Source organism: Salmo salar, chromosome 09, assembly GCF_965601325.2.
Source record: "Salmo salar chromosome 09, fSalSal1, whole genome shotgun sequence".
Lineage (NCBI taxonomy): Eukaryota > Metazoa > Chordata > Actinopteri > Salmoniformes > Salmonidae > Salmo > Salmo salar.
The window spans coordinates 19,739,911-19,765,725 of record NC_138299.1 but is presented as its reverse complement, the minus strand read 5'-3'; the positions used below and the strand labels follow the sequence as shown (position 1 = coordinate 19,765,725).

The following is a 25,815-nucleotide window of genomic DNA, read 5'->3' as shown; positions in this document are numbered from 1 at the left end:
CATGCCTCTGTCACCGCCTCGCTTTTGTGGGAATGAATCAGCGATTTAGGGCTTTGAAATCATAACAGACAGATACAAAGAGCATTGCGATTGTGTGTAATTATGAATGAGTAAGCCCATTGTCTGCCAGATTGATGGCCATCATGGGCAGACAGAGAGTTACAGCAAAAGATCTGCCAGCGCCCAAATGTCGGGTTTCCTTGTATTGAAAGTAGAGAGAGACGGAAGCACTCTGGCAATAGGAACCAGGCTTCACATGTGTCATTGCCTTCACTCACGTGCCTACCATCATCAAACAACTCTGGATCTGCTTCAAAACAAAAGAGCCAGTGAGCTCAAATAGCCTAGTGCCTTTGCATGCTTTACTAAATTGCTTCTCCCTTGTCTTCACTGTGTCTATCATTCAGATGCACTCAGTTCACTCAGTGGACATGCTGCTGATGATTCACCCTGTATATGCTTGTCATTAGGGTACAAATATATTCCGGTACACAAACAAGCACACTCACATTGATCTACAAGCTCATATACACACACACACACACACACACACACACACGCGCGAGGACACACACACGCGGACGGACACACACACACACACACACACACACACACACACACACACCACACACACACACACACACACACAGAAACAAACAAGCAGTGTGACCGAAAGTTTATTATCAGAAGGTATATATATATAACCATAAACTCTGAAAACAACTGTCTTATAACAATAAACATACAGTATATACAGTGCCTTTGGAAAGTATTCAGACCCCTTGACTTTTTACACATTTTGGTACGTTACAGCCTTACTCTAACATGGATTATATGGACAAAAATCCTCAGCAATCTTCACACAATACCCCATAATGGCAAAGTGAAATATATTAAACCTTAAAAACAGAAATACCTTATTTACAAAAGTATGCAGACCCTTTGATATGAGACTTTAAATTGAGCTCAGGTGCATCCTGTTTCCATTGATCATCTTTGAGATGTTTCTACAACTTGATTGGAGTCCACCTGTGGTAAATTCAATTTATTGGACATGATTTGGAAAGGCACACACCTGTCTATATAAGGTCCCACATTTGACAGTGCATGTCAGAGCAAAAACCAAGCCATGAGGTCGAAGGAATTGTCTGTAAAGTGCCGACACAGGATTGTGTCGAGGCACAGATCTGGGGAAGGGTACCAAAACATTTCTGCAGCATTGAAGGTCCCAAAGAGCACAGTGGCCTCCATCATTCTTAAATGGAAGACGTTTGGAACCACCAAGACTCCTCCTAGAGCTGGCCGCCCAGCCAAACTGAGAAATCTGCGGAGAAGGGCCTTGGTCAGGGAGGTGACCAAGAACCCGATGGTCACTCTGACAGAGCTCTAGAGTTCCTCTGTGGAGATGGGAGAACCTTCCAGAAAGACAACCATCTCTGCAGCACTCCACCAATGAGGCCTTTATGGTAGAGTGGCCAGATGGAAGCCACTCCTAAATAAAAGGCCATGACAGCCCGCTTGGAGTTTGCCAAAAGGAACCTAAAGACTCTCAGACCCAGAGAAACAAGATTTTCTGGTCTGATGATACTAAGGTCTTTGGCCAGAATGCTAAGTGTCAAGTCTGGAGGAAACCTGGCACCATCCCTACGGTGAAGCATGGTGCTGGCAGAATCATGCTGTAGAGATGTTTTTCAGCGGCAGGGACTGGGAGACTAGTCAGGATCGAGGCAAAGATTAACAGAAAAAAGTACAGATAGATCCTTGATGAAAACCTGCTCCAGAGCTCTCAGGACCTCAGACTGGGGCGAAGGTTTACCTTCCAACAGGACAACGACCTACTGTAATCACACAGCCAAGACAACGCAGGAGTGGCTTCGGGACAAGTCTCTTAATGTCCTTGAGAGGCCCAGCCAGAGCCAGGACTTAAACCTGATCGAACATCTCTGGAGAGACCTGAAAATAGCTGCGCAGCAACGCTCTCCATCCAACCTGACATTGCTTGAGAGGATCTGCAGAGAAGAATGTGAGAAACTCCCCAAATACAGGTGTGCCAAGCTCGTAGCGGCATACCCAAGAAGACTCGAGGCTGTAATCGCTGACAAAGGTGCTTCATCAAAGTACTGAGTAAAGGGTCTGAATATTTATGTAAATCTAATATTTTTAATAAATGAGAAAAAATGTATAAAAACCTGTTTCTGCTTTGTCATTATGTGGTATTGTGTGTCGATTGGTGAGGGGCAAAAACTATTTGAACAATTTTAGAAAACGGCTGTAACCTAACAAAATGTGGAAAAGGTCAAGGGGTCTGAATACTTCCCGAAGGCACTGTAATCCATAATGCAGATAAAGTTCCTTTAGTGACATAATTAAGTACGAAATTGCAATTTAATAAACACATAAATAGATAACATCACTGCTACTAACCACACAGATGCTGGTAAAGATAGTCTCCCATAGTGAGAGTAAGTCTACCTAAGTTCATCAGAATATAATTGACACAAAGCCAGCATCATGGCCTACTCCTCTGTTCTGATCACAGTTTAAACTTCTACCTTTCCTTAATTTAAAGTTTCTCAGCAAATTACAATCACGAAATGGATTTTGTGCTCTCATGTACATAAAGCCAATCTCTGAAATGTGCGGGGGAGTATCAACTTAATAAAGCCCAGTCCAATTGAACTGTGACAGATTGACTTATCCACTCGATTCAAGTAGACTGAGAGAAAGCCACTTCTCGCCACATTATACCTAATTCGTCAATCTAATTGTCTCTTTCCTGTAGTCAAATGACCAAATCCCCCTCTAATGGCCTCATGGGTGGATTGTTATTAATATTTTTCATAATTAATAAACAGGAACATCATTTAAACGCAGAAAAAACTGTTTCTATGTCAAACGGTTTTGTTATATTTCAGTCTTCTGTGATGTATATAAAGTGTAATATTCGGATGCAAACTCAAAATGTAACACATCTCTGACATGGTACAGGTGTCTTCTTTTTTTTTAAGCCCATAACCATGTGAGTGAGGTGGTGCATACTTTTGTTTCAAAGTAGATTTGTTAAAGACTACCAAGAAACACTGTGACCCTGATTTAGCCCACTGCAGTAAAAGGTTAAGCCAGAAATAGAACCACTTGAGGCTGTGACAATATGACTTCAGTAAGAGGTAGAGGCATGTGTTCCTAATATCCCAAATGTGTACTGATATCTATATTGACTCATTGATAACTCATTATCATTACAACTCATTGATAACTTTCGGTTATAGGCCTATCCAATTTGTACGCCATACTGTAGTATCAACACCTCTAACATGTCACACCTAATGTTCTCAGATATTGACTACATACAGAGGAAGGAAAGGAGAAAGGTACAGGAGCATGTCTACCCCAGGAAGACATTTCCATAGAAGCCCACCCCATCCTGCTGCTTCTCCCCAGCCTGGTCTATCTGCTCAGGGAAGTGAGCCCCCACACACACGTTCACAGCCTCCCGCAGATCAACAGGAAGTGACCTAATCTTCTTCTCATACTCCGCCAGGGCCTCCTGATTGAGCTGCAGATAGGTGGAGGTGAGAGGTCAGAGAGAGCAGGAGAGAGGAAGAGGTGAGAGTTGAAAATGCCTCTATTTGCACTGTATAATCATCCTTTATAGATGTATATGTTATCCAAAGGGCAAGGTGGATTCATCCATGTCTTTCATTTTGGACACATGGTCAACTGGAAAATCTACTGTGTAATCTGTACGTTCATCAAAGAAAAGATTCTATACAATGTTCACACGTCAATATCTGAACTATACTGTATCTGACACAAGTTAGATTTAATCAAATGAGTGATTAGTCTACCAGTAGGCTTATAGGACCTGTTCTGTGCATGCTGAAGACAGTATACATCATGCATCATTACATGTGTTACGTCATTTACATATTGGATGTTGACTGGCCTGGATGGCCATTCTCTTGAAATAACATTTATGACAACCATCACTTTATACCCATGCATGCATACGGATATGTGTAGACAGGTGTGTATGTGTACGTGCATTTGCGTGTGTGTGTGCCAGACCTGGGTTCAAATACATGTGTATTTGATTATTTGTTATTGAAATACTTACTTTCTGTGTATTTTTGTACTTTCTAATAATGTGTCCCAAATCAATTACTTATATTGGAAGTACTTGAATGTTTTTCAAATAATTTCCCATAAATAGCCTACTATTTGAAAATGTTTTCAAATACTTGCTTAATATATTATTTCAAATACTCCTAGGACCTAGGCTCCAATGCATGGGACTATTAGTTTGTATTTCAAAATACTCTGTGTAATTGAGTATTTTCAAAAAGATGCCAATGCTTTCAAAGTGCATTTCCAAATACATTCCAATACTCAACTGCTTGCATTTTCAACCCCAAAAATAAGAATACTTACTTCAAAATATATGTGAAAGTCATTTAAATAGTATTTGAACCCAGGTCAGGTCAGGTCAGGTCGGTAGGTCGGTCGGTAGGTGTGTGTGTGTGTGTGTGTGTGTGTGTGTGTGTGTTTACAGTACCTGATTGGCCAGGCCTTTGATCTCGTCCAGTGTGGCCGTTTGTCTCTTCACGAGAGCATCCTGCTGAGGACTGCTGTCTGTAGACTAGAAGAGTACAGTACCAACACATGTCAATGACAGCAGAGGCTTTGTATGGCTGTGTGTGTGTGCACCGAGCAAGCGTAAATGCTTGAAGGGCAGGAAGAGTATGAGAGAGAGACACAGAGAGAGAGATGAAGAGAGAGAGACAGTATGAGGTATCTTGTACAGTAAACCCAGGAGGGTCCAACCTGAGAGGAGATCAATACTGTTGGGTCACAACAGATTAGACCAATTCCATCAAGTGCTCTTTACGCTGTGAAACATTAGCTACAAGCTGGGTTGACAAAAGACGTTATCACATCATAACCCCTCTCAGAGACTCATGAAAGAGACTAAATATTTTCTAAAATATGCTTTTAAACCCTCCTTCGTTGAGGTGTTCAGATCAACCTGGTTGAACTGGTGTGAAAGGAGCAGAGTAGAAGTGATGTGCTTTTGCACAGTTGGGATGACTCCTGATGAGCCAACATGGTAAACAGCTGAGGAGAACACCACCTCTCTCTCAGTGAGTCATCTCTCCACTCTACATGTGCTCCGTCCTCTCTCTGAGGTGAGTGAGTGCTCTGCTCCTCACTCAACTCAATGTGTGTGTGTGTGTGTGTGTGTGTGTGTGTGTGTGTGTGTGTGTGTGTGTGTGTGTGTGTGTGTGTGTGTGTGTGTGGTGTGTGTTCTTTTTTTGTGTGAGAGAGCACATGCACGTGGGAGTGTGTGTAAACAGAGAGGGTGGTCATGTTAATGAGTCAGACACTTTTGTGTACGGTACACTTCTGTAAAAGCTCTTTAGCTCAGTGTAACCATAGTTACTCTCCTAGTCTACCACAGTAGATGGACAAATGAGAATGGAAACCATGTGAATTTGTCTATATGGATGTGGAAAGTACTGCATTAATTACAGAGACACGTGTACATCCAGGTGTTGAAGTATAGACCTGAGACATCTATAATAGCCAGTTGTATTTTATCTCAAAAGGAATGTACTTGCCACTGTATCAGTCTGGGCAGACTCCTCAGCCAGGTCCACACTCATTGCCCTTTTCAGCCTAAGTATAGAGAAATATATATATTATGTTACCATTAAACTATGTAGTCTATGTCAAAGTTGTTCCAACTCAGAACACAGCAGCACTCTGCCACGTGGAAGCAATTTTGCTTTCCAACCTACATTTAAAGCTCTGTATACTCTGCATATGAAAAGGTTTGGCATGGGCCCTCAAATCCACAAATAGTTATACAGCTGCACCCTTGAGAGCATCTTGACTGGCTGCATCACTGCTTGGTATGGCAACAGCACCGCCCTCAATCGCATGGCGCTACAGAGTGTGGTGCGGACAGCCCAGTACATCACTGGGTCTGAGCTCCCTGCCATTCAGGACCTCTATACCAGGCGGTGTGAAAGGAAGGCGCGGAAAATCGTTAAAGACTCCAGCCACCCAAGCCACTGACTGTTCTCTCTGCTTCCACATGGCAAGCGGTACCGGTGCATCAAGTCTGACACCAACAGGCTCCTGATCAGCTTCTATCCCAAATCCAAAAGACTGCTAAATAGCTTACAGAATCGCTACACGGATTATCTGAGTTGACCCTTGTATTTTATTTACATTTTTGCACTGTCTCTATGCTGACTCATAGGACTCTACACACTCACTCACAATGGCACTCCAACACACGCATAACATGCACACATTTATACTGACTCTATACCACAGGGGGCTGCTGAGGACAGGAAGTCTCATAATAATGTCTGGAACAGAGTAAATGGAATGGCATCAAACACCTGGAAACCATAGAAACCATGTGTTTGATGTATTTGATACCATTCCACTTATTCCGCTCCAGCCATTACCACCAGACCGTCCTCCCCAATTAAGGTGCCACCAACCCCCTGTGCTCTACACACATGCCCACACACTCACATACAATCATAACTTACCCTGCTGCTACTCTGTTTATCATATATCCTGATGCCTAGTCACCTTACCCCTATACATATCTTACCCTAGCACCACCTATCCCTGCACATTGTAAATATGGTACTGGAACTGACCTTGTAAATAGGTTCTTAATTTCTTGTGTTCTTCTTATTTCTTATTTTTAATTACTGTGTGTTTTTGTTTTACCTTGTGTTATTTTTAATGCTACATGGATTACTGCATTGTTGGGTTTGGAGCTTGCAAGAAAGGCATTTCACTGTACTTGTGCACGTGACAGTAAAACTTGAACCTTGAACCTTGTACTGTTTATACTGTACCAGTACATCGAACAATGACAGAATCAATGAGTAAAATTAGCGGGCTTTTATGTGATTTCCATTAGCACACATTCAGCTCACCTTGCCTTGTCTGAACCTGAGCGCTTTGACTGCCCTTTCTTCTTTGCCTCCTTCGATTCACTTGGGGAGGAAACAGAGAGCGCACGTCACAGGGGGTGATTTTAATGCCATTCAAGTGAAAGCCTCACTCAGCCCATTACATGAAAACTCCCACTCAAGAAAGCGTCTTATGCAGCTGGGCTGTGTGACCCTGTTCCAGTTCATATTTCCTAAGTGAAAAAGGGTCAATAAAGTAGTCCAGTGTCTGTTTGATGAGTTAAAACAGAGGCTTTCTTATCCCTCATTCTGCTGTTTGATCACCTGGTGGCTAATGGCAGGCATTAGATAACCATCTGCCAGCTGGGGAAACTGGATAACACTCACACACACTCTCTTTCTCATACACACACACACACACACACACACACTCACTTGCTCACTCGCTTACATACACACTCTCTTTCTCATACACTAACTTCCTCACTCACACACACACACTCGCTCGCATACACATATACGCACACACACACACACACACAGTCTTTCTTTCTCATACACACATACACAAAAGCCCAGACACGTCAGACTAGCATAAACCGCCTGAGGTCCCTGAATAACCTGCAAGGATGGCTGAATAATTTATTACTTCAGTTATTGTCTTTGTAAAATGTCAAATACTTTCCCTGTCTAACACACACATGCACGCACATGCATTACACAGACACACACACACACACACACACACACACACACACACACACACACACACACACACACACACACACACACACACAAGTAACTGCCTAAATAAAGGAAACACCAACATAAAGTGTCTTAATAGGGCGTTGGGTCACCATGAGCCAGAACGGCTTCAATGCACCTTGGCATAGATTCTACAAGTGTCTGGAACTCTATTGGAGGGATGTGACACCATTCTTCCACAAGAAATTCCATCATTTGGTGTTTTGTTGATGGTGGTGGAAAACGCTGTCTCAGACACCACTCCAGAATCTCCCATAAGTGTTCAGTTGGGTTGAGATCTGGTGACTGAGAAACACCCTTTAAACCCCCTATGCTCCTTAAGACCCCTCTTTCATAGTCACTGAGATCTCTTCTAGCCATAGAGGCCAAACTAATGGGGAACTGGGCATTGTTATACATGACCCTAAGCATGATGGGATGTTCTTTGCTTAATTAACTCAGAAACCACACTTGTGTGGAAGCACCTGCTTTCAATATATGTTGTATTCCTAATTTACTCAAGTGTTTCCTTTATTTTGCCAGTTAGCTGTATACGTTCCTTATATTTGCTATATATCTAGAGATCCTGCATTTAGGAAGGCAGAAGGCTACTGTGATGTGTGTGTTGGCCCACCTCGCCAGAGTGTTGAGTTCACTGATGTGTCTCTCTGTGGCCATCTCCAACAGTTTGGCTAATCGCTGTCAGTCACACAGGAAACAGGATGCGTCAGTGACAAAGTGGCAGCTCTACCAACAGCAAAACAGACCTAGTGGAAGTTATCCCTGAAATGTGTTAGAGATCTGATAAACAGCATGCAATATATGCTGTTGAACTTCAGACATAAATAAACTACTGTAACACAACTTTTGCAATGCTACTATCACACACTCGATTGACCTTCCGGGCCAGGGGAGTCTATTCCCTGAGTGGTGAGGTCACAACCTGATTGACCTTTATCTGATGCAGATCCAGAGCTTATGCTAAGAGCACCCCAGAGCACCTGGCTGTGATGGATAATCAATACTGTGCTACAGGCCTGGCTCCCAGCCATCAGCTGAAGGCAGGAAGTGAGATTCACTCTGAGGTTAGTTAGGTGCATGGTGGTGGAGATTAAACAGAATCTTACCTCAACTGCTTATCCAGTACATAGATGAAATGTAAAAAGAAAGACATCCTTGAATAAGAGTATACAGTATGGTTATGCAAATAACTATCAATAATATCCTTAATATCAAACCGACTCTGGCAGGTAGAGTTGGTCTGTACTTTACTCTACCTCAGTGGCATGCTGCTCCTTCCTCTTCTTCAACTGATCACACTGCTCCACCCACAGAGCTTTGAGCTCCACCTGCAGCCTCTCCTTCTGCTCCATCACCCTCTCCACCCTGGGGCCGGGCTCTGCCGTTTCACTCCCTCCCCTGGGGGACACAGTCAAAACGTCAGGGACCAGGCACTGGACATGAAATGACACTAGACGCTACAAGAGAGTCTGTCTGCTGACCCCTGTAATACCCAGGGCTCTACCAGGGGGCTCTACCAGGGGGCTCTACCAGGGGGCTCTACCAGGGGGCTCTACCAGGGGGCTCTACCAGGGGGCTCTACCAGGGGGCTCTGCACATCACTGCCTTACATGGAGGTCTGTTACCTCATCCCAGCAGCAGTATGGCTAATCCCTGTTTTTTATTATCATGCTTTGTAATTTAGTATTTTATTGTGTTTTGTATTGATGTTTGTGTTTGTATTGTGCAGGGATCATTTGAAAAAGAGACTTGGTCTCTATATGACACCCTGTTAAAATAAAGGTTCATAATAAAATAATAAGTAAAGTGCGATTGTAGGGCCAGGGTTTTTTTTCCTGATAATGTGACCTGACCAGGGCCCCAAGTTTAACTGGTCAGGATACGAGGACAGGAAACACTGCTGTCCCTGGTATCAATAATGTGGTTGGCACTTTGACAGTGCATAATCATGGCTTTTCCAAGAAAGGTTACTGGGTAAGTCTCCCGAGTGGCGCAGCGGTCTAAGGCACTGCATCTCAGTGTAAGAGGCGTCACTACACTCCAGGCTGTATCACATCCGTGATTGGGAGTCCCATAGGGCGGCGCACATTTGGCCCAGCGTCGTCCAGGTTTGGCCGGGGTAGGCCGTCATTGTAAATAAGAATTTGTTCTGACTTGCCTAGTTAAATAAAAAATAAAACATTTTTTTTATGTCTTTGCAAGTTAAAAACATATCTTCATAGAGGATATCATTATCCCTCCATTAATTGCTCTACCAAAAAAAATACATGAAATAAAGAATATTCAAAATCTCCCTGAAACTAATTATTATTGGTCTAAATATAATTATCTTTATTTAAACTGGCCAACAGCAAAACAACTTGATTACATTTGGTGTGTCTGCCACCACCACCTAGTGGATGAGATGGGAATAAGATGAACACAAGGCTAAAAGAAAATATAAAAAGACTATTCCATTACTCTTTCTTCTTCATGGAGTTCTTCTTCTTGAGGGCTTTGAAGGTGTCGCTGTATTTCTGGATCAACTCCTCCCCTTTCTTCTGGAACTTCTTCTCCAGCTCCTTCATGTCTTTCTCCTGTCTCTTGGTGACCTTCAGGAAACTCTTGTGCTGTAGTAGCTCCTCACATGGAACTGTGGATGGCTCTAAAAGAGGAGAAGAGGAAAGGGGACAATATGGTTGGAGGTTGTCAGATTTTACACTGCTCCTATTTTTTCTGATATACAGTACCAGTCAAAAGTTTGGACACACCTACTCATTCAAGGGTTTTTCTTTATTTTTACAATTTTCTACATTGTAGAATAATACTGAAGACATCAAACTATGAAATAACACATATAGAATCATGTAGTAACCAGAAAATATATTTTATATTTGAGATTCTTCAAAGTAGCCACCCTTTGACTTGATGACAGGCTTGCAATACTTTTGGCATTCTCTCAACCAGCTTCATGAGGTAGTCACCTGGAATGCATTTCAATTAACAGGTGTGCCTTGTTAAAAGTTAATTTGTGGAATTTATTTCCTTCTTAATGCGCTTGAGCCAATCAGTTGTGTTGTAACAAGGTAGGGGTGGTATACTGAAGATAGCCCTATTTGGCAAAAAACAATGTCCATATTATGGCAAGAACAGCTTAAATAAGCAAAGAGAAATGACAGTCCATCATTACTTTAAGACATGAAGGTCATTCAATGCGGAATATTTCAAGAATTCTTAGTTTCTTCAAGTGCAGTCGCAAAAACCATCAAGCGCTATGATGAAACTGGCTCTCATGAGAACCGCCACAGGAAAGGAAGACCCAGAGTTATCTCTGCTTTTATTTTTTTAACCTTTAACTAGGCATGTCAGTTAAGAACAACTTCTTACTTATTCTTATGCAGAGGATGAGTTCATTAGAGTTACCAGCCTCAGAAATTGGAGCCCAAATAAATGCTTCACAGAGTTCAAGTAACAGACACATCTCAACAACAACTGTTCAGAGGAGACTGCGAGAATCAAGTCTTCATGGTCAAATTGCTGCAAAGAAATCACTACTAAAGGACAACAATAAGAAGAAGAGACTTGCTTGGGCCAAGAAACACGAGCAATGGACATTAGACAGAGCAAAGGAAAAGCAGCCAACAAGTGCTCAGCATATGTGGGAACTCCTTCAAGACTGTTGGAAAAGCATTCCAGGTGAAGCTGTTTGAGAGAATGCCAAGAGTGTGCAAAGCTGTCATCAAGGCACAGGGTGGCTAGTTTGAGGAATCTAAAATCAAAAATATATTTTGATTTGTTTAACACTTTTTTTGCTTACTAGATGATTCCATATGTGTTATTTCATAGTTTTGATGTCTTCACTATTATTCTACAATGTAGAAAATAGTAAAAATAAAGAAAAACCCTTGAATGTGTAGGTGTGTCCAAACTTTTGACTGGTACTGTATGCATTTCATTTTTTAAAGTATATTCTGGACATAGAAGAGTCACTGGTGTTACCTTCATTGGCATCTGGAGGAGTGGAGTCCTCAGGTGCAGGATCGGATGAGCTGGGCTCAGATGGAGGGACAGGAGCTATAGCAGGGTCGACAACAGGAGTGGACTCAACATCTGGATCAGGGGTAGGGACGACATTGGAGTTAACATCTAGAGTGGAGTCAACATTTGGGGTGGGGTCGACGTTACTGTTGGGGTCTGTACAGGTAGTAGAGTCAACCTTAGGGTCAGGGGTCAACTCTGTGGCTAGGACAGCCTCTGGGTCCACATCAGGGGTGTTAGGGAGGGCCTCAGGCTCTGGAACGTGCTCTACACTCTGGATGGGGCCAACAACAGATGGCTGAATGATTGGAACAGGTTCAGCCTCCACACTGATGGTGTTTGCGGGAGACGGTGAGTCCATGTTGGGTTCAGGCTCTGGAGGGGCCTCTTCAGGAGTAGGTGGAGTATCCAGGGTACCAGTGGTAGTATCAGCTTCCTCCAATGGAGAGGAAGCTTTAGTCTTAGGCTCTAGTGAAACAGCATAGGCAAAGAGGTCAGAGAACTACAAAACAACATTACTTGTCAACCACTTTGCACTCAAACTCTAGTGGATAGATAACTTGGCCCTACCAAAAGGAAACAGCCTCCTTTACCTCTTTCTGTACATGTAGCCTTCTCTCCAACAGTCGGTATTACGTTAACAAGGGGCATCTCGTATGGGGAGATGTAGTCTGCTGATGACTGCGAGAACAGAGCACAAGAGCATCAATCCCATAATAAAGACTTTATAAAACCACAAATCCCTTTTCAGTACTTAAGCCATTTTCAGTAAGCATCTCACTATGGACATGTTTTGTTGTAAAAGGACGAGGACCTTGGGAGTGAAACATATCATTTTCACGTGGATCAATGAGTTCTGGCTTGGGATTGATCTACCTCTGTTGTCTTTGTTGTCTTCTCAGAATTTTTTGTCGGGTTGAATAAGGCATCTGTGAAATCTGGGACAGAACAAGACAATACAGAAGGAATTACACCACTTTATAGTCCTGTTTCATAATCAGTCACTCAGTGCAACACAATCAATTACTCTTAAAACACCATCTATAGGCTTAAATCTTACCTGCCCAAATTAGGCATAAGCATGCAAATTAAAATGATTTGGTGCGTTTTCTGGAAATAGGAACTGAAAGTAACTGTACTATACCTGCAAAAGCAGCAGGGATGTAGTCCTTGACCTCGATGTACACAAAGAGAGCTGGCAGAGTGAGCGGCATGTTGCTCTCACTGCGCAGACAGATGTGCTGGAAGCCTGCAGAGCACAAACCCCATGAATCAATCAGACAAACGCAGAAGCCTTCTGACTCAAGGTCTACTTCAATCAGCCTCATGCTCTGGAATTCTGGGCAGAAGTGAAATTTTAAACCCAGGTAGAAATAGGTAACAATTTACATGAAATTGCTCTTATATCTGTGTAGTAAATCGGTAATCACTTAACACTGTAACAACACCATGTTCAAACTGTGGTTTTACTAGAGTAATGACAGTGTTACTACACATAGGAGAAAGGTTATGTAACATGTTATCAAACAGACCTGACTGAAGGGCCTCGATGGGGATGATCCTGTGGCCCAGAAACTTCCCTCCCTCCTCGTGAACTACGACCCTGAGTGAGGCCATGTCAGGCAGCAGGATCTGTCCACACAACAACAAGCTTGACCCTTCTGACATGCATCCGACAAGGCAAATTTGTTTGCTTATAAAAAATAATAATTGAACGAATTGAGTGATCATACCTTCTCAAAAACAAAGGGTTCTTCATTCCAAACTGGGTTAATGGCGTTCGGTGTGGTAGACCACCTGGTCCGGTACTTCTTCTTGGGGTCTCCTGGCAACCCAATGATCTCCACCTCTACGCCTGTCTTCACACTCTTGTCTGACAGGAACTGGCCTGAGTAGATCTGAAGGGAATTATGATAATGGATATACAGTGTACTGTATACTATAACCTTTAGAAACACATGTAGGCCGAGAGAAAAGAAGGAAGAAAATACAGCTGACAGCAGGCCTGTACACATATCACAAAACAGACAGGCATATTCAGCCAAGACAAACACACAGAGAGAGAGAGAGAGAGAGAGAGAGAGAGAGCCTAAGGACATCAAAACAAGTGGGAGGAAAGTAGCTCCGAGCTGCAAACTACCAGCTGAAGCAGCTCTCCCAAAGTTAAACCATGAATAATGATCCAGAATGCAGTTTGATAATGACCATAACAGTCGTATAATTACATTATAACTCACACATTTTAATCCTATCATTTTTAAATGAACTGTCTAAATGCCTGCAACCAAAACCTAAAGCAAGAATAGTGAATAGTGCTGAGGTCTGCTGCTCTCTCTGTGAGGTTGGCCTAAACGTGCCTTGATGGTCAGTGTGTTGGCCACGATGGTGTCGATCCTTTCACAATAGGGGTCAAACTTCTTGTCACTACGGCGGAGGAGGTCATGCTTGAGGAGGTAGCCTGTCCTCCCGTTGAATTCAAATAGAGACATGTTGTGCTGCATTGGGAAATCTGGGGGGTAAAACGACATTTTCAGAACATTTCACAATTTCAAAACATGTTACTTCATTACTGCATTATAACACAAACGTGAGATGGAGCTGTCTTTTTATGGCATGTGCAGTAGAACATTGTGCAACTCAAAGCAGTGCAACACTGATCTCCAGTGGTGAATATAAGAAACACTACTCACTCTCCGACTCGGAGTACAATTTCAGGAAACAAACTCTGCACGTGTGCCTTATCATGACTAACAACAATAATAGGAACAATCAGAAGTTATCACACCAGTTTGCCAGTCATAAAGTAATACCAATCCCAGACAGCTGATATAGCTTTACCCATAGTTTGGTAGTTGAGTGCCACCATCTGGCAGCCAGCGTTCCAGAAGGGCTGAGGGCTGTAGTTGGAAGAGTCCATTCTGGTTCCTTTAGGGTAAATCCTACTCATCTGCCTCTTGTTGTATCTGGGTTGTCATGCTAAGGAAGTTTGCATTCACAAATGTGACAGAAAATGATGATGATTTATTAGTAATTTGAGAGCAATTCAATCAGGGCTAAAGAAACAGTTGTCAAAGGATACTCCACAAACTCCACTGCAGTCTTGGAGATCATACTTTCCCCTTTGGTCTCCACAAAAGATGAGATGAGGTAGCTCTTGTTTTTCTCTGAGAGTGATGAGAGTGATCAAGCAGAATATTAGTTTCCATCAGCAACAACAACTAGATAAACAGTAATATAACATCTACTTTGTGTAAAGTTTTATATCATATAATGTTATTATTTTAAAACGGCTCCTTCTTATTTTTGTAGAGGGACAAGTTACCCTCATCTAACCCCTGCCCCAACTTAGCATCAACAAATCACAACTTACTTCGGGAGTTATCAAAAGAGATGAATTTGGTGGGCTGGATGTAGTTGACAATGGCAGACATCTCCTCATACGCTGTCACTTCCTGTCCCGCTGTACCCTATAGGAGGATAGACAGGAAGTTAGCTCCTGTCTGAAACATCTACTGACATAGAAAGAGGCTTAGAAACACCATCTTGCCATACCTCGTCCGAGTTCTTCATCTTCTCCTCATCCTGGTCTTCATCCTCCTGCTGTTCTTCATGGTCATCAGTCATGGTCACCTCCTCCCCGGTCATGGTTACCTCCCCTTCTGGACATAAGACATATACAGCCTCAATACTTACTACAACAATGTGGCTGCAACATTATCTGGAGGATTAATACAGTACAACCACCATACAATGTCATTTGGTTTGTGTCCTGTATTACACACCAGTCACACACTGGTCCTCAGGGTTAGTAGGGCCTGTCTGGTTGGGCTCCTGGCCAGCGCTAGCTGTGACTATGGGCTGCTCTGATCCTTCTGTCTTCTTGGGGCTGGCCTGGCTGGGCTTCCCATGGCTGCCCTTCTTGTTCTTGATCAGGATCTTCCCCATGAGCTCTGCTGGGCTGGGGATCTGCAGACCTGGCTTAATCTTCTCAGTCACACACACATGGGAGAAAACACACTTCAGGGAAGGAGGCCAGGCACGCACGCACACACACTCAGGTGGCAACACACATACTTGTGCTCTGTTCAGGGAAGGTAAATATTGGTTAGCTTAACACATAAATCAGTTTAGAAGGCTACAGAGGCTCATAAGAGTCAACTGTAGTAGTAATGTGAAACAGGAAAAGGTGGTGAGGGTGAAGGTTCAGTCTTTAAATTCGTGTACGTTTAAACTGAGGACATAGACCATATATGTTCAGTACCAGTTAAAAGTTTGGACACACCTACTCATTCAAGGGTTTTCTTTGTTTGTACTATTTTCTACATTGTAGAATAATAGTAAAAACATCAAAACTATGAAATAATACATATGGAATCAAGTAGTAACCAAAAAAGTATTCAACAAATCTAAATATATTTCATATTTGAGATTCTTCAAAGTAGCCAACCACTGCCTTGATGACAGGTTTGCACACTCTTGGCATTCTCTCATCCAGCTTCATGAATTTGTCACCTGGAATGCATTTAAAATAACAGAGGTGCCTTGTTAAAAGTTAATTTGTGGAATTTCTTTCCTTCTTAATGCGTTTGAGCCAATCAGTTGTGTTGTGACAAGGTAGGGGTGGTATACAGAAGATAGCCCTATTTGGTAAAATAACAAGTCCATATTATGGCAAGAACAGCTCAAATAAGCAAAGAGAACAGTCCATCATTACTTTAAGACATGAAGGTCAGTCAATCAGGAACATTTCAAGAACTTTGAACGTTTCTTCAAGTGCCGTCGCAAAAACCATCAAGCGCTATGATGAAACTGGCTCTCATGAGGAACTCCACAGGAAAGGATGACACAGAGTTACCTCTGCTGCAGAGGATACGTTCATTAGAGCTACCAGCCTCAGAAATTGAAGCCAAAATAAATGCTTCACAAAGTTCAAGTAACAGACACTTCTCAACATCAACTGTTCAGAGGAGACTGCGTGAATCAGGCCTTCATGGTCAAATTGCAAAGAAACCACTACTAAAGGACAACAATAAGAAGAGACTTTGGTTTCAACCACTTTGTCTTTGTGCGTGTAGGTGAACAGATGATCTCCGCATGTGTGCTTCCCACTGTGAAGCATGGAGGAGGAGGTGTGATGGTGTGGGGGTGCTTTGCTGGTGACACTGTCAGTGATTTATTTAGAATTCAAGGCACACTTAACCAGCATGCCTACCCCAGCATTCTGCAGCGATACGCCATCCCATCTGGTTTGCCCATAGTGGTACTATCATTTGTTTTTCAACAGGACAATGACCCAACACACCTCCAGGCTGTGTAAGGGCTAATTGACCAAAAAGGAGAGTGATGGAGTGCTGCATCAGATGACCTGGTCTCCACAATCACCCGACCTCAACCCAATTGAGATGGTTTGGGATGAGTTGGACCGCAGAGTGAAGGAAAAGCAGCCAACAAGTGCTCAGCGTATTTGGGAACTCCAACAAGACTGTTTGAAAAGCATTCCAGGTGAAGCTGGTTGAGAGAATGCCAATAGTGTGCTAAGCTGTCATAAAGGAAAAGTCTTCACTATTATTCTACAATGTAGAAAATAGTAAAAATAAAGAAAAACCCTTGAATGAGTATATATACAGCATATATTTTAGCTTATGGCACCTAGTTTTCCCAAGCGGTCTCCCGTCCCAGTACTAACCAGGCACGACCCTTAAAAGGCGCGTTCAGTGTGGTATGGCCACAAGTGTATTTTTTGCACCATTTTCTCCTCGCGGTAGGTCTCTTGGCTCTTCTCTGCAACTCCTCAAAGAGCTCGGTAGAGGCGCAGATCGAGTCATGCATCCTCTGAAACATGGCCTGTCTGGCTGCCTACTTCTTATCACACAGCTCGCTTAACCAGGGTGTCAGCCGCACCAATGTGTCAGAGGAAACACTGCTCTCTTAACCCGGATGTTAGCCGCACCAATGTGTCGGAGGAAACACTGCTCGATTGACGACTGGAGTCAGCTTGCAGGAGCCCAGTCCTGTTAAAAGCAGTCGCTAGAGCACGATGAGCCAAGGAAAGCCCCACCAGCCAAACTCTCCCTTACCCCGAACAGCGTTGGGCCAATTGTGCGCTGTCCTATAGGGCTCCCGGATCGAACGCCAGGCTATAGTGGCGCTTCAACACACCATGTGAACTTCTTAGGGACACTATGTTTAACAGATGAAAAGTAATATGGCTTGTCTATGAACGGATATGACTGAGACAAACGGACTTGTCAGTTCCTAATAGACAGTCCCACTCACAGGGTACTTGTCCAGAGGATCCGTTAGCAGCATATCTCCAAATATGGTCTTACAGTAGTTAGCCATTTTCTCCTGCTGCTTCACCCTGGAAAAACATAATACAGCTTCAATGATAATCAATTATTGCTTACATGCAGGTTACAGGCTCAATCACATGATATAAATAGTCACATGATATTAAGAACCCAAATAAATGTTTGTAATGATAGGGGCACTGCTTTTTTGGTATGGCGAACGCTAAACTTGCATGTTTTTCATTTGAAAAGAGGAGTGAAATGTATTGTCTTACGAGTCCACATGGTTCTCAAAGGAGAGGATGACGGGGTACTGTGACGTCTTGAAGGCGCTTTCCGCGATGGCCTCAATCACATCCTGTCACACAGACAAACAAACAGACAGACCAATCTGAACTCTGGGGCATACTAAGTGGATACACAGCATGACTGGCAGTATCAACACAACTCTGTCAGACCCAGCTAAACGAGCTGGAGGCAGGCCAAACATCATCAAGGCTGGAGGAAATCCGTGTTTGACAGTAAACTATGCTAAGGCGTTTGGTTTGGTCTGTGTGCCAGTTAGAGTGGAGCTCTGGGTGCCCTTAAATGGCAGTGTTGAGTGAGGGGCCCAGGGGACGTATGGTGTGGTGTGCTAAGGCTGCCGTGCTGCACGCGGGCTCCAGTGCCCAGGCCCAACATGACACTCTGCGCTGTGTCTCTATTGACACCTGCTGGCAGAACCACAAAGGAAGCTGTCACTGTGAGACGTAAAGCAGGGGCCACTTCCTGGGGCACTGTTACTGTAGGTGCTTGGGTCTGGACTACCGTTGTGCAACAGTAACAGTCAGGGTCCGGCATTAGTGACACTATCTTTGTTGTCTGTGAGTCTTAATGAATCAGGGCTGTGTTAATGGGGACTGCAACAGTGGTCACAATGGGTCAATGGTGTACATTTAGTTAGATGCTTTGTCTTTGGTTGGCAAGCACCATATTGGATCAGTAGGACTATTCTCTAGCATTGAGGCTAAGGCTAGAATCCCCCAAAAAGAGGTTGTATATTCCTTTGAAAATGTATGAATATTTGGTTTACAGCACTATTGCACTGTCAAGCAGTGAGATGAGGGCTGACTGACACCTGACCTTGAACAGAATCTCAGTTGTCATGGTGAAGCCGTGGGTGATGATAGGCTCCTCATCCGGTGGTTTTCCCTTCCAGCAGTCCAGCTCCAGGCAGCGGCAGCCGGCCAGCAGACACTGGCGGTACATCTCTGGAGACGACACGCCGGAAAACTGACCAGCTGCGGAGGGATCACAACATTTTTTGGGGGGTCATTTTACACTTTAGAGACACTCAAAGACGCATTAAAAGCACAGTCTATAAGATTTCCAGTCATTTCAATTAATGAAATAACCAGAAAGGATTGTCAATGATCATTCAGCCGTTGTCTTCCTGTTGCTCCTACTACTAGCTCTGGGCTCACCTTTTCTGATAAGAAAAATAGGCATTCCCATTTGCATTGCTCTGAGTAGCCTTTGATGCAACCTTGTGTACCATAGCTTTGTTGAAATGTGTGATAGTTTAAAGACTGTTCTCATCTCACCTGTCAGGTATGTGTTATGGGAGGACTTGATGAGGTAGTGGGGCAACGGTTGGCTCATGTCCTGACACTTGGCCAGCTTGTCCAGTATGACCACCGATGTCTCTGGCCCCATCAAGTAGAACAGCAGACCTTCCGGAGAAATCTGACCTGTAGAATAAGATACCTGTACATTATAACAGTGTTACACATCTCTCTTCTATAAAACACTGGATTTAGAATACAGTAACAATTGGGAATACAGTGTAGTATTCCCAAGACAACTGATGAGAGGCTTGAATGTAATTTAAATTGACTGAATCGGTTCAACTGTTGTTGTACACTCGTAGAAAAAAGGGTTCCAAGGCTAAATCATGTGATGATTTAGGCTTCTATGTTAGTTCTCCTGTCCCGACCTTTAGTAATCAAACTGTATCTATGTGTCTCTTACCCCTGTTGGAGTTGGAGGAGCAGGGCTCGTACTTCTCGATAAGGGCCTTCACCTGGTCAGGTCTGAAGCGGGGGAATAGCTCCTCATTGAGGCGGGAGTCACGCTGCTTTTCGTTGACGAACTTGGCCAGGCTCTCCTTGGTCATGTAGGGCTTAGCCTTGGCAGAGCTGGAGGGACAATCAGCCGTGACAATCACATCAACAGCATCTTACATCAGCCAGGGCCCAGACAAACCCTGAGCCAGGGAACTGATGCATGAGCTGGACACTCGACCGACCAACCATTGAGGAGATCATGATGACAGTTACACCTGGCATCACCTCATGCCTGTATTCTCCAATTGGTAAGTATGAATGTTACTTACTAGGATGTGAAGATCTCATAGATCTCAGGCCGGGGACAAAGACTCATCAGGAAGAGCTTGAAAGCAGCTTCAGTGAAGACGTCCGGCTTCATAGTGTCACCCTGAGAGAACACACAACAGCCTGTCACATTATGTCACTTCACTGGAAATAATTCATGATACACCTTAAAAAGGACTACGATAAGTACTTGGGACTACATGGGTGCAGACCCCAGAATTGTGACTGTTGAAAAACACAGGGGTTTCTCTCTGACCTTTCCTTTGGGGAGGTGTGCTGAAGCTAGAGCTCCCTCCACCCTCTTCTTATCAGCCGGAAACATCTTGTAAATACTGAGGATGGAAATAAAGATAACTAATGAGAGGCTTGAATGTAGTTTAAATTGACTGAATCTCTTCAACTGTTGTTGTACACTCGTAGAAAAAAAGGGTTCTTTAGCGGTCCCCATCGGAGCACACTTTTTGATTCCAGGTAGAACCCTCCATGTAGAACCCTCCTATGGGGACAGCTAAAGAACCCTTTCAGGTTCTAGATAGCACCTTGTAGGTGTTAAACCAATTCTACATGACATTGTCTGTGACTCACTTTTTGACAGGGATCTTGCCATCCTTATTGGTCTGAAGGGAGATGCGGACATACCTAGGATGGAGAAGGTTTATCAAAAAAAAAATGCCATCTAATTTACTGGCTAACAGCATAGAGAGAGACCGGACCATGTCCACTCACATTTTCTCCATGAAGACTTGTCTGCATGCGTTGTTCCTCGATGGGTTGTAAGCAATGGACAGGATATCAGCAGCCCAGTTCTACAACATCACACCATAGCTGCATGAAATAGCTGTCTGGATTTACTACTTGTCCTGATAATATTGTTTTATTTGTGACCACTAGGGGGCATGGAACTGATCTGTGCTCCAGGAAGAGAGAGTCACGCATGTTGACTGTCTATCAATTGTTATTTTCATTAGAGTTTATTAAAACCGGATATTGTAGTCATAAACTCAAAAAGAGGGTAAGGAGAAAGGCTGCTTTGTGGTGGAAATAAAGGCGTATATATTAGTGGTTGACCTGAGGATAGAGCTGCAGAGCTAGTATGGAATCAGGCAACGAATATCACTTAAACAAATGTTGGTGGTAAGGTGATGCTGATAGGTATGTAAACATCGAGAGTAAATTTGCCTATATATATATATATATATATATATATATATATATATATATATATATATATATATATATATATATATATATATATATATATATATATATATATATATATATATATGACACTTAAACATTTGAAGTTATGTTACATGCATTACGGGCAGTATGAGCTCTGGTTATGTCATGTTGCTGTAAAGAAGATGGAACGATGTAAGGATTATTAGTGTGTATTACCTGTGTCACTTTCTCCTTGTAAGCAAAGAAGTTGTGGTAAGTCAAATTCACCATGTCAGGGCCTGTGACAACAGTCAGGGTTTTGACTAGATGGTCACTGTTTGGAAAATCCAGGTTGAACACATTCCTGACTTTAGGGTGCTGTTGATGACAACGGACAGACATTTGTAAAACCTAATTGTTCCTATGTACCTATGTTATCGCAATGTCTGTTTGGAGAGAGGGAAATGAGGCCTGCTGCACCCTGGTGTCAGTTTTCCATACACATGACGCCTGGGAGCTCAAGCCTGACCAGGCAAATCAGTGCATGCAAACTCCAGACCAGAGCTGAGAAACATGAGCGCAGCAGCTCAGCAGAGGAACTGGGGAGTTACTATGTCCTCAACTACTACAGAACAAACAGATCAATGATGCTACAGCATTTGTTTTGATACAGTATCCATGGCTTATAGAAGAGCAACTGCTCTCCTTGACGGCAACACACAAGACAGACTGCATAGATAGATGGCACACCAGCTATGGGGATGATGTTGTTTATCCCCCAGGGAATAGCTGTGACCTCCCCCAGTAGTAGGAAGTAATGGCTGCATACTGAAACTCTCTATGGAGACAGCTCAGTGTGGGAGAAAGCAGTGGGAGAAATTCAAACTGTCAAACTCAATCATCTCTCTACAGCTTGATCTGCAGCACAGAAATCACACAGCTGGGCTCTCACTTTGGCTGCAATCACATCACTAACACTGTGTGTGTCTGGGTGTGTGTGTGTGTGTGTGTCTGGGTGTGTGTGTGTGTGTGCACTGGCATTGTGTTTATTGCTGATTTTGAAATGCAAATTCCCCCTCAATTATACAACACACTTCAGAATGCATGCAGAGGTTTTTACAGACAAACAGACAGAGAATGGTTGTATTGAGTGGATCACGCAGCAGTGAAAGCATTATAGCTCTTACATAATGGTACTCACTTTAGGAAGTTTTGCATATTTTCCTGATCTGGTATCTCTGATGTTTGCAACATCCAGGAACTCTGTCTCCTAGGAATGGGGAATTATACAATTAAAACCCACTGAGTGTACAAAACATTGAGGACACCTTCCAATTATTGAGTTGCACCCCCCTCCCCCCCCCCCCCTTTCCCTCAGACTAGCCTCAATTTGTCGGGACATGTGGACTCCAATGCTTCCCACAGTTGTGTCAAGTTGGTTGGATGTCCTTTAGGTGGTGGACCATTCTTGATACACACAGGAAACTGTTGAGTGTTAAAAACCCAGCAGCGTTGCAGTTCTTGACACAAACCGGTGCACCTCGCACCTACTACCATACCCCGTTCAAAGCCTCTTAAATCTTTTGTCTTGCCCATTCACCCTCTGAATGGCCCACATACACAATCCATGTCTCAATCTCTCAAAGCTTAAAAATCCTCCACTACATCTACACTAAGTGGATTCAACAAGTGACATCAATAAAGGATTCACCTGGTCAGTCTGTCATTAAAAGAGCAGGTGTTCCTAATGTTTTGTACACTCAGTGTAAAATAGAACCCACTGCATACTGAGAAAACAAATTATATCTTTTTGACTATGATAAAACAATTATTATTTTATGATTGCATCAAGAGATAGGCTGCACCCATATTAAACTGTAATATACTTTTCTATTACTTGCAAGAATATTCTGTATGGAAGCTCCCACACTGTAAGCACACGTGTGTATTTAAGCCTCAGTGGGTATCAGAATGTACTGCAGACCAGAAGGTGCCGAGATAGAGGAGAGAGAGAGAGAGAGAGAGAGAAGAGAAGCCCAATGAACATTGTTCTGAATTCATCTTTGCAGCGCAGCAGGCTGGTAAAACCCACATCGGCTTCAATCAATACAATCCACAAGGCTACTGGGACTGTGAGGCATAATGCAACGTTCTAAACCATTCCTCAAGTAAATCTAATTGGCTGTTAACATACAGTACATTGTGGTTACAGCGGTTGAGGCTCTAAGTCATCCCACAGGCTGACGGACCCCATTCTAGAGCTGTGGAGCCTGAGACAGCCAGAGCACATTTCATATGGTCTGGATTTAACACAGAAGGATCTAATCTGCTCAACTAAGCAACCAGGCAGATTATATATGGTGGCAATATTTACTCACTATAACCCAATTATTTGGCAGTAATTATCTCATTGAGCAATGACTCTTCTGTTAACTTACCTTGCTTTGGTTAGTCCAGTACAGGTAGTAGCCCTTAGGGTCCATCTTCATGGTGACAGGCACAGTCTTGGTTGACTCCTGATTTGAGGAGAAATACATTTTGAGATATTGCAAACCTTCTGACAGAACGTATACTTGGCCCAGCTGGTTTTGTGACAGAGCTATAGCTCGGGGTCTTGAGGACAGACCACTTCTATTATTTATAGAGGCAACACTGTAAATTGTAATGGATGTTTTACATCAATGGAGTCTTTGTAAATGTAATGTACTTTGGAGAGATCTATGATTCTCATTCAAAGTGAACTAATGAACTTGTTTTCAATAGAAGATTTTCTCCAGGGATTTACTGCACTTTCAAGAGTATCCAACTCACCTCCGACCATTTGGTAAACCTGTCTCCTTTGACCAAGTAGAGTTTGACCTCTGGTGGCTCCAGAGTATATCGTCTCTTGTCCATTGTGTTGGTCCCTCGATTGTCTCCTCTCCTGTTGTGTGACTGGTGGAGCTGACCAGTGACTGATCAACCCTACCTGTACTTTCACTGTGCCCTTGGAGAGCTGGAGATACAGTCAGACACAGGTAGGGATGACAAGGGAGGAGGCACCCCAACAAATATGCATTGCAAATGAGCCCAGCAATAAAAATGTCATTATTTGACTTGGTGAAAGGATTGTCAGAAAATCTAACTTAAATAGTGTGACACTGAATGCACAAAATGTTTGATGATGATATGAATTAGTATTCTTTTTTTTTTTTTTTAATCTAATTTATTTTGATCACCCCTTGCCACTGGCAAATAATGAGTGAACTTCCATGGACCTGAGCTTGAATTTCGTCTTAATGTTTTTCCTCTTCTCCAGACACATATTTTACAACACAATCACAGCATGCTGCTGGACATAACAATCAGTTCCCAAACGTAGACTGTATACTGTACAATAGAGAGACAATTGGCAGGATGCTTGTTCTATCTGTGATGGATTACTGATCTAAATGGTATATTGATTTTAATTTGCTTTTAATAATGTGGTGTAGAGAAATGAAATGTACTGTATCATGTTAGATGGCCAGAGGTGGCACAGAGGGCTCTGATTAATGCTGATTCATTGCTTCTGCTTTTGACTGTTCCCTGTAATTTGTGTAATATGCAAATATCCACTTGAGAGCAATACTTTAGGAAAATTGCATAGGGATAGGAGGACCCAAGTTACATAAGGACAGGAGTGTTTGTGGTAGGCCTAATAACAATGTCTTACTTACATTAGATCAAATAGAACATTATATTAGATCAAATACCACATCATTCACACTTTTCAAGGGGAAACTTGATGTATGGCAATATTTCCAAGGCAGCAATAAAAGCATACAGTATGTACAACATACAGTATCCAGCATTTACACTGTAGAGTTTCTAAGTCAAAAGTACCTGTATGTGATTCATGACCCAAGCTCAGCTCAGTTACCCCCTACCATTGTGTAGCTGAGTCATCATAATGCTTTGGCAAATGTACATTATAGCAAGGGGCATTGGTAGACGCCATGTAATTAACCTAATGTATGTCCCTCTAACTGCCCTGAATGCCTCTGCTGATCCTACAGTTATTGTATGCAGTAATCATGTGCCTATGAACCAGATTTATGCTGTGAGCACTGAGGAGGTGTGCTCTAGTAGGAAGACCACAGGATGCAGCTCATCCTGCACTATCATAAATAACATGAGAATATCTACTTCTGCTAAGCTTCCCAGTAAAGCAATGAAAACAAGCAAGCATCCCAGAAAGTGCTCAAAATAGCCCATGTTAACATATGTAGCTTAACAAAGAAGGTTCAC

The 25,815-nt window shown here is 42.9% G+C and overlaps 1 protein-coding gene across 1 annotated transcript; it reads right to left on the bottom strand.

Annotated features, from left to right (window-relative positions):
- Positions 1–661: 661 nt before the first annotated feature.
- LOC106610872 (phospholipase C, beta 2) lies at positions 662–24,508 on the bottom strand. The gene is made up of 32 exons (XM_082955646.1): positions 24,358–24,508; positions 23,985–24,062; positions 22,748–22,816; positions 21,784–21,924; positions 21,112–21,191; positions 20,971–21,024; positions 20,642–20,717; positions 20,388–20,488; positions 20,024–20,190; positions 19,597–19,743; positions 19,136–19,293; positions 18,289–18,371; positions 18,000–18,084; positions 15,506–15,707; positions 15,276–15,382; positions 15,094–15,190; positions 14,803–14,887; positions 14,562–14,686; positions 14,081–14,232; positions 13,457–13,621; positions 13,256–13,355; positions 12,868–12,972; positions 12,600–12,661; positions 12,317–12,404; positions 11,685–12,191; positions 10,167–10,350; positions 8,963–9,104; positions 8,320–8,384; positions 6,966–7,025; positions 5,611–5,676; positions 4,556–4,634; positions 662–3,556 (listed from the first exon to the last, which is right to left on the bottom strand). Exons 1-32 carry the CDS (start codon positions 24,439–24,441, stop codon positions 3,386–3,388), a joined length of 3,885 nt encoding a protein of 1,294 aa, XP_082811772.1. The 5' UTR covers positions 24,442–24,508; the 3' UTR covers positions 662–3,385.
- Positions 24,509–25,815: the final 1,307 nt, after the last annotated feature.